This window comes from Nesoenas mayeri (genome assembly GCF_963082525.1).
Source record: "Nesoenas mayeri genome assembly, chromosome: 7".
Taxonomy (NCBI): domain Eukaryota; kingdom Metazoa; phylum Chordata; class Aves; order Columbiformes; family Columbidae; genus Nesoenas; species Nesoenas mayeri.
The window spans coordinates 15,108,519-15,126,319 of NC_137551.1; the positions used below are offsets into that span (position 1 = coordinate 15,108,519).

The window sequence follows — 17,801 nt, forward strand, 5'->3', positions numbered from 1 at the left end:
AGACTGACACGTATATACAATCAATTTTGAGCGTTTTTTCCCACCCAAATGAAGTACATCTTGAATCTCTGAAATCTATCCAGCAGGTGACCATCATATACTTTCTCTCTTGCCACAGTCTTTCCACTTTATCTTATTTTGAATACTCAGGAATGGTGAGAGTGTGTTTGTGAGAAAATAAGGATTTGGAGATTGTTATTGTTGTTGTTATTTTGATGGTAGGATCAGTTTCACTAAGTGGTGGGTAGGAAGGAAGGATCACTCGAAGTCAGATCTCTGAAGTTGTCAGTGTGTGCTCAGGATGAATGCTTTTGTTCGGCATGGACCAAATTCCTCATGTACTGCTACTAATTTGTGGTTACATAAGAGTGAATCTGGTTTGCTAAATTCTAGTTTGTGTGTGTGTGTCTTAAGTTTTGATGTTCCTCTTTTCATATTGTGCATTGTTAATCTATGACTGCAAACATTCCATGAGGAGCTTTAAGCAAATAACTTACTGAAGACTTCGCTAGGAAGGCCATGTCTTTGCTTACTGTTGCTTTAATATAATTTCAGGAAATTAAAAAGTTCATCAAAGGTGTTTCTGAGAAGATAAAAAAAACTAGGGACAAGTATGGCATTAATGACAATGGCACAACAGAGGTAAATATTTAATTTCAAGGGAGTAATTATGCAGTTATTTTAAATCTTCATAAGCTATTACTTTTCCAACTGTTCCACTCTCTTTTCAGCCACAAGTTTTATATCAGTTGGATAGGATCACTCCAACACAACTGGAGAAGTTTCTAGAGACTTGTAGAGACAAATACATGAGGTAAGTGTTTAGCCGGTTATTTTCTCTCAGTTTATCCCTCTCACCTGCCCCAAATTCAGTATTTATTGCTTGTTTGCAATCCAGGAGAGTATTTTGCTATTTTTACTGTATTAGTGTTGGTTCTGTTACAAATACAAATAAAGAATAAGAAACAGTTGGCCCCAGTGACAAACATTGCAAGACAAAGGTAGAATGCAAAAAAACCCCACAACCCAACACATTGCCACCTACAGGTGAGCTTGTTAAGGGGACATGTTCCCTTCCTCTCCTGCAGAAAATTGTTCCAGACTTCCACAGAGTCCATGCAAAATACTGTCTGAATAGCTCAGTTCCAAATCCATGGTTATTCTTGATCTATGGAGTCTGTGTCACACTTTATGCTAACATTCTTGAACCTGTTACACACTTGTAAGAGCCTTTTGTGTGTTATGCTGGATTTTGTTCTGATTAAAAAGTAATCCACATAATAATTTTTTAAAGAAGATTTCATAGAGGTCTCTTGTGCTTGAACTTATAAAGCAGAGTTTTGGAAATGTTAGAATATGGCATTTCCCTGAATGGGGAATCATGAATCTGTTGCTTGATGCTGAAGAGGACAAGCATTTTGTTTTCTGTTATGGATATTACATGAATCCATGGAATGCCTGTGTCACAGAGCATCCTCTTGCCTTGTATGAGATCAGCGACTTGAGTATTGGTGGCCTTTTAACCTCTCTCATGTTTGCTTATTGATAAAAATAAAAAAAATCTCATATATCCACTGGAATAGTTTGTGTCTTTCCTTGCTTCGGATTTGATGCCTTTTTGGGTTCTATGTCTCTTTACTTTTTTAATGAGAGAATTTCTTTATCAGGGCGCAGATGGAGCCTGGTTCTGCAGTAGGAGCTCTTTGTGCGCAGAGTATTGGTGAGCCTGGCACACAGATGACTCTGAAGACTTTCCATTTTGCAGGCGTTGCTTCAATGAACATTACCTTGGGTGTGCCAAGAATCAAGGAAATCATTAATGCTTCAAAGGCTATTAGGTTTGGTTTGGTTTTTTCCCTTTGCTTAAGTGAAACCTGATGGATAAATTTGCAATATGTGACAGCCTTTCCCTGTTCTCAGAAATATACTATACAACATTGAATGCATAGAATACGCAAACAGGAAAAGTGTAGTGTCTTTCCAATTAAGTGATACTTGAGCCCAGGAAAGACGGGTTTTCTTTTTTCTGAAAATCAAATGAAATGGTTACTTTTGAAGTTGAATATTCCATTAGGTTTCTCTGCTGTACTGTGAAGCTTTCTGGTGTTTAGTGGTAGTTGAAGCAAACCGCTTCCGCGGTTGCCATGAACCCATACTTAAATAATACTAGAATAGTATATAGTCACTAGTTGTTGTGTTGTAATCTTTTGTGTGTGTGCTTGTTTTTACCAGCCTGAAGTACATGAACAATAATTTTCTTAAATGTACCCACGTAAGCTGAAGGTCTCATTATCATATTAAATATTACTCTAGATGATGAGGTAGATTCTGTAAGGCAAACAATTTCCTAACTGTGTTTTTTTATATGTGTGTGTGTGTATGTGTATTTTTTGTAGCACCCCTATTATAACAGCACAACTGGATAAAGATGATGATCCTGATTTTGCCCGCCTGGTTAAAGGAAGAATTGAGAAAACTTTATTAGGAGAGGTAGGAAAAAATGTATTATTGCTAATGCTTTAAGCATAAGCATTAGCCAGTTGCTGTGGGGCATTTTAACAATTTTCATATGCTAACTATTTCATCCTTATCTCTTAAAGATTTCAGAATATATTGAGGAAGTGTTTCTTCCAGATGACTGTTTCATCCTAGTGAAGCTGTCTTTAGAGCGCATTAGACTACTGAGATTAGAGGTGAGTTGTTCAGTTCTTGTGCAGAATATGCCTTGGGTAAATTCCCAAGGGTCTCTTAATCCTGTCTCGGAAACAGAAATTTAGACCAGTGGAAGTTAAAAAAAGAAAAAAAGAAAGTAAACTAAGGATGTTCTGTAGCTACATTACATCTGGATTTTTTTTCCTTGTAAAGTGGATAATTTTTCCTTTATTTGGAAATGAGAGAATATACTTTCATTACATGGTGTCTTGCTAAATACAAGGATGCAATTTGCAAGAGTAACAATTTTTGTTAATTTTTCTATGTTGTGCTTTTTTTATCTTCTGTTGAAAGACTGCAGCATGTCCTTGATCAGATTTATATAAGGGAAGTATCCTGATGTTTACTGGCTGACTTTTGCCACAGGTGAATGCAGAGACTGTGCGCTACTCTATTTGCATATCTAAACTCAGAGTGAAGCCTGGGGATGTTGCTGTCCATGGAGAAGCAGTTGTATGTGTGACCCCTCGTGAAAATAGCAAGAGTTCAATGTATTATGTATTGCAGTCCCTGAAGGAAGAACTACCCAAGGTAAAAAACAAAGGCTGTCTCATGTTTTTGTGGGAGGTAATCAGTAACAATAATTTGGGGTTCTGTGGTGGGAAGATGAAGTAATTCCTGTCAGTATTGACAATGAAGATGGGCTGAGATCATAACTCTTAGATTACGATGCTACTGCTTTACAGCTGAAACTAAGCCTTGGTTACTAATCCTTATAAATAAAATTGAAGCCACAATACTTTCCTGACAATATTTACTGAAGCATTCCGAATGCAGCAGTTGTGTGAAATAATTGCATCTTCTTCTAGCTACATGTAGAGTGGAACCATATGACAGTATTTGACATTTTTGCAGCTGTGAGGACACTGTCTGCTTTGGATTTTGAAAATCCTGATAGGTGAACCTTAGTTATGATGCTGGCTCAGTTGTGTGGATCTACCACCATTCAGAGACCCAGGTCTGAGTGTGAGGATATCTGGCATAAAATATAAAATGTAGGTAGTGTGAAAGGTTTAAAGTGTGAATGTCACATTTGCACTAGTGTATTTAAGAACAGGAAATCTTTCATATATATTTTAATTGAGCATTTACTCGAGAGGCTGGAGCTTCCAATTGTGTTTGAGCGCTAAAAAGGGTTACCCTTTTATACTGCATTACTGTACACATCAAAGTGACTATGTTTATTTGTTTTGTGAAGGTTGTAGTGCAAGGTATACCAGAGGTTTCCCGGGCTGTCATTCATATTGATGAACAAAGTGGAAAGGAAAAATATAAACTTCTAGTTGAAGGTGATAATCTGCGAGCTGTTATGGCTACTCACGGAGTGAAAGGAACAAAAACGTCCTCTAACAACACTTATGAGGTAATGTTCCAATGGCTACTGTGGGTTTTTCCCCATAGCATCTTTATAAGTGCTTGTTTGTGCTCAGATGCAGCAGTTGATATCTAATCAAGCCTGATTTCACTTAGAGTTGTCAGAATGCATTAACACAAGAGAGCAATTCGACTGGCAACACTGTTCACTTCAAAGAAGCTTTTTCTATAAATATTTTTAAAATGGAGAAATGCAAAAGGGTAGTAATGGAAATGAAGTATTAGCCGACATCAGGTGGTATTTGTTACAGGAAAATACTTGCTCCAAGCATTTGGCTCTTCATTAATCTGACAAAATCTCTCATGTAGGTAGAGAAGACACTAGGAATTGAAGCTGCTCGGACAACCATTATCAATGAGATTCAGTATACAATGGTGAACCATGGTATGAGCATTGACAGGAGACATGTTATGTTACTGTCTGATCTAATGACTTACAAGGTTTGTACTGTGCTTTTTCTAAATGTTACACTAGTCTGTGTATGCAAATTAATTTTATCATATTTGAGAAGGGCGAGTGAGCTAGGGAGATGGAAATCAGTTATAGTTTTAAAGAACTCTGAGTTATACTAACCAAATACTTTTGTTTGTTTATCAAATAAAATACTTAATTAAACTAGGTCTTGGGGGTGTGGAGGAGAAGGTCTGTTTTTACCGAAAACAAGCTGGGCAGTCATAAATTCTTATTGGAAATAGTAATCCTAAAAATTGTGGCATGAAAATCAACTGTTTGGGTAACCATGCATGCAATTTAAGGCTTGCTGTGCAGAAAACCACATGAGATGTAGTTCATAGCAGCTGCACTGTATATAAGGGTCAAAGCATACAAACATTACAAATAGAATCAGGTTACATGTAGAGAATGAGCAGCCTTCCAGAACTTGCTAGTAGAAAATCCGTATCTGTTCTTTATTGATGGATTTTCTCTCCTTCACATCCAGTATGTTTTTTACATTTGAGTACATTTAGTGAAGTGAGATTTTCCACTTTGCCTGCCAGAGTGCAAGGGTTTGAGTCAAATGGATGGAGGAGTTCTGACTTCTCCCAGAACTGCAGGGCTTTGTTGTCCTGAGCTGCAGCAGTCCCCGCGCTGGCTCTGTGGAGCTGCCACACAATAGTGGAAAAGGGCATCAGAGCGCAGTGTTTCACACTTGCTGGGCTCCTAGCATTCTTTTGTTGGGACTTTTGACTTCTGCTTCTGTGCACAGTGTGTTATAATCAGGAAGTTTGTTAGAAACAGAGGCAGAAATAAACCAAGCTAGTTTAAGAAGCTAATTTATTTTTTTTCTGGGGAGTGTAAAAATGAAGATTTAACATCTGTGATGTTCAGGCAGCTCAAGTTAGATTTATCAGTAGACAGTAGGCAGTAGCTTCAGCATAGTGCTCTCAGAACTCACTAAAGTTTGTAGCTCACCAGCTAGTTTTATAATTGTGTGATTTTATTTTTTTTCTCATGGCCATGGTTCTCTCAATCTTTCCAATATCCTTGCTTCAAAAAAAAAGTAATCTATTGACCATTTATAACAGCTTCTGTTGTATATATGAATAATCACTTCTGTTTTATTTAAATATTGATTGCTACCATGCTATTAACCTTCAGAATGTTTAACTGCAAAGCAGCGTATTATGACAATGCTACATTGCAGATAGTAACCTTTTTACTTACCATTTATTTCATGTGTTTGTTAGGATCGAAGCTAGTTTTCTGTTGTTCACTTCATTTGCCTCTTCAGCAAACAACTGACCTCCAGCCACTATTGTGATGTTCTGTCTTTGGGTTTTTTCCATCAATCAAGGGTGAAGTGCTGGGCATTACTAGATTTGGACTGGCAAAAATGAAGGAAAGCGTGTTGATGCTGGCTTCCTTTGAAAAGACTGCAGACCATCTCTTTGATGCTGCCTACTTTGGACAGAAGGATTCTGTTTGTGGTAGGTATTACAAATTCTGCTGCAGTTTGCGGTCTTTACCCAGCATCTGTAAACCTCTTCAAAGCATTGGACTTTTGCCCCTGTTAAGCTTACTTGTCAAAAACTTCAGGTCTGAGGCTGATCCGTACTTCTTGATCCTAGAAGTGTAGTGGATGTTTCTCTACTTCAAATCTCAATCAGAGATCTTGAAATAAGTTGGACATTTGTGGTATGTTTCTTAAAGTAAACTTTTAGTAATTTGGTTTTACATCTCACTGCACAGCTCATTGAAATACCAGGAGGTTTGTCCCACTATCAGTAGTTCTGTTTTTTCAACTGTCAAGGTTTGTGTATCTTCAACATGTAGAGCTGATGAAGGAATCTAGTACCCCATTCAGTCTTTAGAGTTTGTTCTCATTCCTACCAAGAGGCAAAAGACATAGATGTCTTTTGCATAGGAGACTATTATACTGTGCATAATGGTTGCTTATGTGATTTGTCAGTTTTACGTAGAAATAAACAAAGGCAAAGTTCTTGACTTTTTTAGTTACTTCTGATCTAAATAGGTTAAAATTGTGTTTGCATTTTTTTCTTTTTAATTAGAAGCCTTGTTTATCAGTACTCCGTTCATTAACAGAACAGAGAAGATCCCTGTCCTGAGAAACAGGTTTTTAAATTTATCTATCTTTCAGTTATAAAGTTAAATTCATTAACACCCACTGAGTAATCTTCTCACCAAATTCATGAAAGAATCTGATAAGAGTTTAAAAATACATGAGCTTGTGCGTACAAGTTTCTGCGCACATACATACAGCCAAATACAAAATTCAAATAGAGGAATTTTCTCATTCTGTTTGTGTCTTGATTTTGCATTTCTGCCATGTACTCTAATATTTGGAATTGAAAGTATTTTTCTTTTTTTAAACTCCTTTGCCTCCATTCCTCCCAGATTTCTCTCTACTTTAAGCTACATACATTTTGGGATGATTTGTTAATGAGTCTCTCTCTAGTAGTTTAAACAGAGAAAAGGAGAAGTCAGGCAGGTTTTGCCCTCTCATCATTTGTTTATGTAATGCCTACTGTCCCAGAGCTCTAACCGCTCATTTGGAGTTTCTGGGTGCTAATGATGTATAAAAATATGAATGTATTATGTTAAGGTCTAGTGGTCTGTATATATTTCTAGGTGGTCTTAGAAAGTGGGTCAATTTCAAACAGTGCTTTGTGGACACTGTGTTTTCTGAATCCCTGGAATCTGTCAGAAACTTTTGTGCTATTAGTTTGTATTTTAAGAACTCTGCCACTTTCTGGCTGTCCAACATTCCACGTGACTGGGATTTTTTTAATTATTATTACTATTATTATTATTTGCACATGACTAAAGCAAAGATCCTATGGGAGATTGATTCCATCCTGGACCCTAAGAAAGAATAAATATTTTCTCAAAGTCTCCTCTGAGCTGGTAAAATCTTGTTTTGAATAATGTGGGAACCAAAGATCTTTTGATGTTGCCTTCTATATAAATGTTTTAGTTTAAGTAAGAAAATGGAATGAACAAAACAAAATTGTTGTCTGTCTTCCAAAACTTAAGAGAGAATACTGGCTTGCTTGAATGCAAGTGCTGTGCAGCAGCCTGACCTGGCCATCACTGGTTACCTCTTGGAATTGCTGTGAAAAGACTCTTACACGCTCATGGTTTTGCATCTCCAGAGCAGGAAAAGTTATAAATATTGCCAAGAAAAATGAGTATGTACCCAAAATTAACTGTAGGTCCTGAACTGAATGGCATCTCAAATCAGTGCTTCTCCTGAATGTGTGGGTGTGGTTTTAGACCATATGGCCTTTGAATCCCTTTTGTTTTGCAAGATGCTTTTTAACCCCACAACAAAATGGGACAAAGCTGCTCCCTGTTTTTACCTGCATAAAGAGAAGCATTTTCTTTTGAGAATTGCTGATTCCACCTGTCGGTGGGCAGAGTGGGTTGGAACAAGAGCGAAGGATGAGATCCAGTTCCAGCAGCAGCCACTGCAGCAGCAGGAGCAGCAGGAGAGATAGACGAGGTTCCTGGGGACATGGTTGGGCTTGATGATCTTGACGGTCTCCTCCAACCAGAATGATTGTATGATTTGATGAGATACAGTCGATTTGCCTTTCTGTCCCCTTCCCAAGGAGCAGCCAACAGCACTCTCATTTCTAACTTCAAAGTGCAACTGCCAGCTACAGATCACTGCTGTGATACTCATTTATGAGGATGTGATCTGGAAGGGAAGTGTCAAGAATATGCTTCCCAATTAGAGCAGTGTGACTGGCTTCATCTCTGCCTAGCTTCTTCCAGTCGAAAGCGAGAGCAGCAGTTCCTTGCTGTCAGCTACATGCTTAGGTCTGCAAGAGATGGCAACTAATAGTGTTACAAGGCATTGCACTGAAGGAGGCTTGAATGGTCACTGGAGTGAAGTGTGCTGTCCTGGCAGTTGTTCTGCCATCATCAACATCATTATCTCACCCTCCTGGAATGATTGTTGTTGCCCCCCAGTTTCCATTGATCTGAGCAGATAGAGGACACACGCTTGGTTGTTACAGTGGCATTTTCTGCTAGACACGACTGCTGTCAGGTGAAGGGAGTTGTCTACAAGGTGCAGGGGAGGTGGGGAGGAAGGGCTCCTGGTTATGCACATGGAAGTACTGCAGGGGAATTTAAGTGCAGGTTCCATGGTTCAGAGATTGGCTCAGCTTGAAAGGTTGTTGTGCAAAAACAGTTAAGTTTTATTTTGTTGGTTGTTAGAAAAGTATTTCTTCTATCCATTGGAACCTGTGTGCTGTAGGGGCTGTACAGATTAGTGGGCCTGACTGTACAGCGACTGACTCCTAAGAATTCTATTTTGCACAAGATTTTTAAGGTATGGTGTTGGAAAATGCAGTAGAAATGCAGCAATGGTCTAAGAGTAAAAATACTGAATCTTCATTCATATACATTTAACTTACCAATCAAATCTTGCCCAAATTTTAAGCAAATTTATTTTCATCCTTTGTGCATTCAAAGGTGCAGCTATTTATTGTTATTTTCTTAAACATTTATGTGAAGGACAATAATATTATATTCCTGAGAATGTGTGAAAGTGTCATTTGAATTATAACAATATGCCAAGAAAAAAAGCACTAGTATCCATCCGATAGCTTGCTTTTGATGTGGAATGTTCTTTGGGAAAGTTATATACATCAGTAGACCTGCGATATAAATCTGTCAGCACATTGCTGTGAAAATGTTATCGCTATCAAAAATAATTGGGACAGACTAAATCTTTAAATTCAAAACAAGCATGTTTTGAATAGCGAAAATGCAAGAAGTGCTAGAGCTGAGGTGGTGGAATGACTCTCTCACTGGGATGTTGCTGAGCTGTCAAGGGAACCTCGACCAGGTGTGACTGAGGTCTTAGCGTTGAGTCAGAGAATGAACGTGAAGCATCTGCTGTTGTCACTGAGTGGAATGTGCCTTCTCTGAAAACAAACCTTCTGAAGCTCTTTCATTGCTGGAGATGTTTAGGTTTTTTCTTAACTGTCCAGAGTGCAAATAACACTGATGAAATAACATACTGATCTGATGACCATAATATTTAACTTTACCTGCTGAAGAGGCCTTGGCCTGTACGTGAGGTTCAAGGAGATTTGATAGGCAATGCATACAGGATGAGCAAATGAAAATAGTTTTGTAAATACGCACGCTGTAGATGTTCTACAAGTTCTTGTTTTGTTTTGTTTTTCCTAGGTGTTTCTGAGTGCATCATCATGGGAATTCCAATGAATATTGGAACAGGACTCTTTAAACTGTTGCACAAAGCAGATAAAGAATCAACCCCTCCTAGGAGGCCTCTGGTATTTGATAATAATGAATTTCATATTCCCCTTGTTACATAGCACTTGGGCATAATACTATAGCAAAACAAGAAATAGCAAGAAAACATCATTTAAGTTAAGAAACATGCTTGATCAGTTCTGTGTGTCTCAATAACTGTGAATTGGTAAGTGAAAGACCATCAAAAGAATTGTCCAAATGTTTACCACCTGTTAGTACAGACCTTGAATGGGGAGGCTTCTCTGCAGCAGAGAGTGGAAATTAAAGTGGATTTCAGCTGATATAATTTTCATTTTCATGTGCCAGAATTAGATCTTTGTGTTAACATTAATGTTAATCTGTGGAGGTTGTTATTAACTCAGTATGAGACACGTATATTCAGATTTTATTTAAAAAAATAACCTGCAAAAGAGATGTGTGAGCTTGCACAGAGTACACGTGCAAATGGCCTTTCAACAGGAGCTGCCGGGGTCAGTCTAGCTCTTAAGAACAGAGACATCAGAAAGCTAGAACTTAATTATTTTAAATACTTTTGCTGTTAAAATTGTTTGAAATGTTTGCTCTCAGATTGCATTTTTCATTGTTTTTTCGTTTATGCCAAGTTATTATCCGGTAAATGGTTTTCCTCCCCAGAATTCTGCTCTGGGTTTTACCTACACGAAGCTGCAGATGGTAGAACTGTTACTAAATTCTGAGGAGACTGTTACAAGAACATTACAAATTATAACTAGCTTTTCATATTATAGCAGCTGTTATACTGCTGGAATCTGTAATTTACAGCCATCTTAGTTTTGGGAAGGTTTCATGATTGAGCAAGGTCATATGAAAAACCTAGTTTTATTTTAATATGTAAAGTAGAAATAGAAAGGAAGCTGTTTTCAATCATGGACATGAAATGACTGGAAAGTATTTTAGTCTTTAGCCCACTAGAGCAGTTTCAGAATGAATACACATTTTAAAATTGTTTTAGTGTAGTATGTTTCATTTTACTCTGGTGCTATGGAGGGAAAGTATCTTAGTGTTTTCTAGTCAGCAGTGTTAGGATATTCATTGTGCTCGTAACATGGATCAAAGTTGGAGAGAAACAAAATAGAGAAAAAAGCTGAAGTTGTGCACTCCTGAAGTACAAGCAGGCTGCTGAGTGAAAAAGCATTTCAAAATGAATGAGTTTGTGCTGCAGTTTGTCTTCATTTCATTCTTCATTCTTCTACATTCAGAGCATGTAAATCTGTTAAGTCTTAAAGTGCCACTGTGTCTGTTTTTAAAATCCACCTCCGTACAGAGAAGACGTGAATTGAAATTCAGAGCTGTTCTCAAATTATTTTGTATTTTCAATGTGATACTAAGACATTCTTCACAGATTTTGGCAGGGTAAAGATGAGAATGTAATGCATTTAGTATCTGCTCTAAAAGCCATATGTATTTGCTATCTCCCTTTTAACAATAGAAACTTCAGAATAAATTTAAGTTTTCTTTGTGATCTCAGTGAGATTGCCACTTACTGATTTGTCTGTACAGAAGTCCAGCTCAATTTCTTTTTTAAAGATGTAAGTTTAAGAGAGGGGCCAAGTGGAGAGAAAGCCCATAAACCTTTCCTGTGGATAAGTACTTCATCTTATCATGGGAAATTCTACTGAAAGTACCTGGTGGTTTTGTGAATAAAGATTCTTCTGAAGGTGTAAATGGGTGGAGTTTGTATTGAAATGAGTAACCACCTCTTTTTTTTCTTCTTTTTTTTCTGTTTTGTAAATATAGTGAAATGCGGTTATTTAAATGATGGGTTTACTTTTGTATGTGTTAAAAGTAGATAACATCTGTTATCATTGTCCTTAATATGACAATAAAAAGAGGCAGAGAGAAAGGAAATATAAACCCTTTGTTTGTTTATTGATGCATTATATTAGTGCATAATGAATTTATAATTGATCTAACCTCCATCTCCCTCATTTACTGCGACAGTTGAGAATTATTGAGCTTAAATCTCAGGTATTTATACCCTAAATGGATATAATGCAAAACGTATCTTGCTTAAAGTAAACAGAAACATGTCTTGGCCTTCGAGCAGGCTATGCATTTCCTAAGGATTTCAGCCAAAACCAGATTGTTCACAAGAGCACTCCGAATTAGTAAGTATTGTTTGGGCTTTCTGTACAGTCAGTAAAAGAATTAGCTGTTGAATTTCACTCAGAAGCAGGTCTTTTTTAAGGGTCACTTTTAGTGACCACAGAAATGGAATTTTAGGCTATTTCCTAAAATTTACTTATTAATTTATATTTTCAAGAAATTGTTTCTGAAAAATTGCTAGATAACAGTAGAAGCCCTATAAGAGAACGTTCCAGACAGCCAACAGGTCTTTATGTGGAAAAGCATCACTGATTCATTTATCATGTGTCAGAATTATAGTAAAAACATTTCCAGGTTAGTGCTGAGATCTGTAGCTGTTGGGTGACGGAGACAATTGGGTGCTAAGAAGCACAGAAGAAGAGCAGCTGGTGTGGGGACCGGGCAGATGGAGCAGCCCAGGCAGGCAGCGCTGCCACAGCCGCTGATGTGCTGTTGGTACCAAGGGCTGGGCTGAGCAGAACCTGAGCAAGGGGAGAGGGCGATGAGAAGTGCTATGGAGACCCTGAGGAAGGCTCTGCTTCCTGAGACTGCTGCAGGAAGGTTCGGTACGTGCTGCGAAATACATTTCTGTGACAGCTGTGTGGACGGCAAGATGCAGCTGGGGACACTGGAAGGACGAGCGGCGTGTCCGGGTGTGCAGCCCTGGCTGTGGAGCTGCCAGGTCTGCCCCAGCAGCACCATCAGCTTTCCTGGCTCGTGGATGAAGTTCAGCTGGAGCGCTTTTGCAAGCCTGTATAATGTTATTCTGCAATGTATATAGCCTACATAATTTTGAACAGTAGATACAGTCCTGACAGGATTATAATTTTTACAGATGAAGTTTATACTAATTAACAACCTGTGCTTAACCTACATCTTTTGACAAATTACTGTTCTCTCCCTGTAGTATTTGTATTTGAAGGGAAACGTACTTAAGGTGGAAGAAGCATGCAGGCAAAAGTTGTAGTTAAAATTAATTAGCAAACCAATAAGAAGAGAACATTTAAAAAAACCACCACACTTCATTTAAAAAAAAAAAAAAAGAAGTAATAAAGTCTGTTCTGTTCTTAGTATGTTTATCAGGATATTACTTTACACGTCTCTTATCTGCAGAGATAAGAAAACAGAAGCACGTGCTCTATAGTTTTTCTGTTGTGGGTATGGAAGCTGGGAATGAATCTAGATCTGCACTGCTTTGGTCCATCTGAAGAAACTGAGTGTGGAGAGCTATTCCTTTTTTTTGCTTTATCTATGCTTAAAAAAAGAAAAAAAAAAAGGAAAGTATACTAATACTGCATTTTACTGTATTTTATAAATTAACTACGAGTAGGATAACATTTGGTTCCATCAGGACAAATACTGATGTCTGACCACAGGTCACTGTTTCAGTATAAGCTGAAGGAACCGTGGCAACAGGTAATGCCTCAGTTTTGTATCCCGGTGCTTGCAGGCAGGAGTGTCTTTGGAAACCCATAGCAAACAGGATAAAGATTTCCATAGTATCTGCATATTTGGCTGAATTCTTCCGTGAGCGTAACTGATGGATGCTTCATCTTCACAAGGGTTAGCTAAAGCTGTGTATTCAGACCCAGAAAAGTATGTCAATAATAAAATATGTGGAAAAAGAAAAGTAATAAGAAAAATTGACCAGTATTTTTTATAATGTCTGAGAACAGAAAAACTTCAGGGGATTAAATTAGAAAATGTGTTAATATTATAATGCACAAACATTTGGCAGGCTATTTGGATGTGGTTACAGTATTGTATATAAATGTATTGTATTTATTTTGAGGAATAAATACCCAAATCTTACACAATCTGAAAGAAATAAAACACAGCAGCCATACTACTCTTGTATGTCAGTGCTTGTGAAAATAAGTTTTGCTGTAACTGCTAAAATAAAAATTTTAAAACATTCTTTCTATAAAATTAGGTCATATCATCATCTTCCACTAGAGAGCAGCGTTTTGTTTTGGGAAAAGGGATGTTTGGGTAGCAATTCTTTATTTTTCTATTAGAGATGTTTTCTGCAATATCAGAGCTGAAATACAACTATGAGAGGGAAGGTTACCTGTTAAAATCATACACATCAGGAAGGAGATTAAGGGAATTCATTTTCCTAAGAAGGAGAAAAGACTCCAGACATGCTTTTTGACAAATTAGTGAGGACTTGCTTATCTTTTGCCCCATCTGGCTTAAAAACCCACCCAACCGGGACGCAGTAGCGCTTCAGTAGAAGGCTGTAGTCGTTCCCAATGAACACAGCGAGTTGCTCCGGGCAAGCAGGAGGAGGAGGTCAGCAGATCTGCGCTGTGAGAGGGGATGTGCCTTTGGTTGCAGCGTTTTCCATGCAGCGGTGATGGTTACAATCTGCGTTCATTCCCCGTGGTGAGCCCTGAAATACAGCTCCAAGAGCTGCTCTGAAGCGTGAAGTTCTGGCAGCTCGCTGGGCAGCATCTCTCATTCTTCAGCTGCTGCAGAAGCCCAGAGCAAGGCTGTATTAAAAATACGTGAAGGTGATGCTGAGATATGCAAGAGACGGATGTTTAGGAGAAAATATGAAGCAGGTGGTCTTCCCTGTGTACAGCCAGCTGAGAACAGCAAGATTTAGAAGGATGACTTCTACCTTGATGTCTGAAAGCTACAGGGATGCCTTTAGCTTTGTTGGTTCCCATCAGACGTATAACCCCATTCACAGTGGTCTTTTGAGCAAGAGCTTAGTATTGACTGGCTGCATTTAGGGGTTTGGTTGACCTTGAGCTTCTTTGAATATAGCGTTGTCTTCACCACCACAGTTTCTTCTAGTTGTATGTAAAGCTGCTGTGTGCATCAGATGGTAAAAGAGTCTGACTTGTGAGTCCCAAGCCCGCAAGATGAGGAATAACTGCATGTTCCTTTTGGAAGCAATGATGGTACGTGTGGCTGACGCTGCACAGGAATGTGGTGGTTCCTGTAGGTGCTGAAAAAAGGGGGAAGAAAGCTGAAAAGACAGAGCAGGCAAAGATAAGCAAGGGGATATAGAAGCAGAGTGGAAGTATATATCTATTTGAGGGGGCAACAGAAAAGTGCCGGCTTGATAAAGTGACACACAGATACTTGTAATCTCTACAAGGACACCCAGTAAAGTGATGGAAACAGCTGGAAAATGTATGTGTTCCTGAGAACTAAGATTTTGTACTGGAGATTACTGTCACTGGCTGTGACAAGTGATGGTTAAATTATCATTCATTCATTAGATGACTATGAATAATGAGTAATAATTCTGAATTATTTTCTTCAGTTATTGTATCTGTTTGGTTATAATACTCAAACAACTATGCACAGTTATAGCTCCTTAACTACAGTGATATGCTACAGTTTAGTGTAAAAACTGCTGTGCATGTTGGGTTCTGGTACAGTCCATATGGAAGATCATATCTAAAATTAGGGGGCAAATAAGAATCTGTCCTTTAGTGTTGATACCTGCAGTTAGATCAGAAGCACTCCTGGAAAATCATTATCTTAGGAGTTTTTAATAATATGTACATCCTGCTACTGGGCCAAGATACAGAAATTACACTTTAGTCCATGGATAAAAGAGGACATGCGGGTGCCTCTGTAACTGTGGCTTTCATGGCCCGCAGAAAGCTGAGGTACCCCACGGCACTTCATACCAAGTTCTTTCTCCTCCTTGATGGCTGTGGCCAGAAATGAAGCTGTTGCGAAAGCAGCAGGTATCTGGATTATTAACCACAGGCATTTTGTTCTCCTTTTTGTGAAAGCGGCTGTTGGTTAGCCAGCCTTTCAATACGTAGGGCAATTCTATCTGCATGCACCAGTATAAAATGCTAAATTGCACAGATTTTTAAAAGCAAAGTAAAGAAAATAAATTGCCAATAAAAGCAAAATCAATAGTGAGACTATGCCAGTAAACATTAGGAATCCCAGAAAATGCTGGAATTAGGTTTGAGACTTAAAAATGATTTGAATTGATTTATTATTCAGGGTTTGTTGGTTTCTGAGAATAATTGGTTAGCAGTGTGGTGTGATTCATCCCAGTTTTTAATCACGTGATATTATTTTTCTTCTGTTACTTCACACAGGAGTTGCTTCTTAAGGTCCCCTCATCTACAGAATGAAGGCTGAGCAACGCGCAGCCACAGGTGGGGGATCCTTTCACAGCATCTCTGTTGTGAACTGCTGATTGTTTTTGGAGGGACAAGGATGGCCTTGGCCATGTCATGGTGCAGGCTGGAAGCACCAGCAGCGGTGCTGGTTGACTCATTGTTGAAGGGCACAGTGGTCAGGGGATCTCCTTCATGCACACCCTGGATGACACACTCTTTACCCTGACCCCTGCACTTTTCCAGTGCAATGATGCTAAAATGTTTGCTGGATGAGCAGGTACTTTGACAAGACCACACAACAACTCATTCCCTTTCCCATATGCCATTCTTCCAGATTTTCAGCTCATGCAGACATTTTCCAGTTATATCGGGGGCTTCCTCTGAACTTCCATTTTTAGGAAGATATTTAGTCCTTCTGACTTAATGCCACTGCTGTGCATTTTCTAGCTCCCCTTTACGTTCGTTTCTTTCTCCTTGTCCTCCTCACACAGATCCCTCCCTCCTGGGCCCACAGTGACTGTGACTGCTGGTGACACCGCTTCCCCGCGGCACGGCTGTGTCAACCATACTGTGCCACCGGCTGCCGTCAGCTCAGCCAGGCAAGGCTACTGTGAGCTTTGCCTGGAGGGTGATTCAGCCACTCAAGGAAAAAAACTCCTCAGCACATCTGGATGTGGAAATTTACTGCCATCAGAATTACAATTACAGTCAAATAACTTTGAGAAAAAAGACCTTATTATATAAGGGAATGTATTCGTACTCTAAGCTGAAATGAAAGGCATCTCTGCTTCGTGTGGCTGTTTGTCAGCACTGAGAACTGTAGTCAGCTGTTTAATTTCTCTTTATCCTGCTGCTGGTCCTTCCCTCTTAACCTGACAGTGCTGTTTCCCTTGCTTGTGTTTGCATGTATTCTGTTGAGAGCAAAACCAAGGAGAAGCAATGATCAGCACAGCAGCTTTTGGAAGGTAGCTGGCACATGTAGAATCAGTTAATTGTTGCTGCCACCGACTGACCTGGGGAAATCTTTAGGCTTTCTGTGTTTTAGATTCAGTCTATTAAAGACTATTAAATCATAATAGTGTCTCGGCAGCAATGTGTTGTGAGAGGAGATGACAGAATCATCTGTGTGAGGGAAGGGACTGTGCCTGTGAAAACTTACATGCTACACAGAAGACTTAGTAAAAGGCATATACCTTCTTAGGTTTTTATTGCCAGGATGTGTGGATTAAATAATATGATTAGCATCTGCTGTGTATAGTTCTTCTTATTCTTTCATCTTCCAGAGAAAGCAGAAAAAGGCTACAAGTTGCTCTTCTTAAGTCACCTGCAAGACAGACGCCGACTTCTGCAGGGACAGGAGAGGGGGTGACGCAGTGAAGCTCTGTGCTGCCATTAGTATTCTGCAGGGGCACAGCGGCAGCTCTGAATACCAGTTAAAGGGAAAAATTCTAATCGTACAAATAGCCCATAGTAAAAAGGATAATATTTGGCTTGCCTTGCTGATGAAGTGTATTAATCCTTCATGGAATATCCCTAGCAGACTTGGAGAGATTTTGTTTCAGTTATTCCTTTGCACAGTATTTTTATTACCACATCGGGGCTTAATCCAAGTCCCCTGGAAACCAATTAGAGAACTGCAACTCTGCAGAACTGGATGAGCTTTGATACATGCATTATATTAAATATTTCTATCCATCAAATTCCCTCCAGTTAATGCATCTTTATACATTTCAAACAGTTGCACAACACTT

General features: G+C 38.8%; 1 protein-coding gene across 3 annotated transcripts in view; it reads left to right on the plus strand.

Annotated features, from left to right (window-relative positions):
- POLR3A (RNA polymerase III subunit A) overlaps positions 1-12,123 on the plus strand; it is a 34,921-nt gene extending 22,798 nt beyond the window's left edge. For 2 of the 3 annotated variants that reach the window (XM_080347801.1, XM_080347802.1), the window contains 10 exons: positions 556-642; positions 732-814; positions 1,668-1,838; positions 2,397-2,490; positions 2,601-2,693; positions 3,079-3,243; positions 3,911-4,075; positions 4,396-4,527; positions 5,883-6,015; positions 9,755-12,123. In XM_080347801.1, coding sequence (XP_080203927.1) covers positions 556-642; positions 732-814; positions 1,668-1,838; positions 2,397-2,490; positions 2,601-2,693; positions 3,079-3,243; positions 3,911-4,075; positions 4,396-4,527; positions 5,883-6,015; positions 9,755-9,903 — 1,272 coding nt within the window. In that variant the 3' untranslated portion in view covers positions 9,904-12,123. Of the gene's footprint in view, positions 1-555; positions 643-731; positions 815-1,667; positions 1,839-2,396; positions 2,491-2,600; positions 2,694-3,078; positions 3,244-3,910; positions 4,076-4,395; positions 4,528-5,882; positions 6,016-9,754 lie in introns of those variants that run through there. The other variant, XM_080347803.1, reaches the window with a different exon arrangement.
- Positions 12,124-17,801: the final 5,678 nt, after the last annotated feature.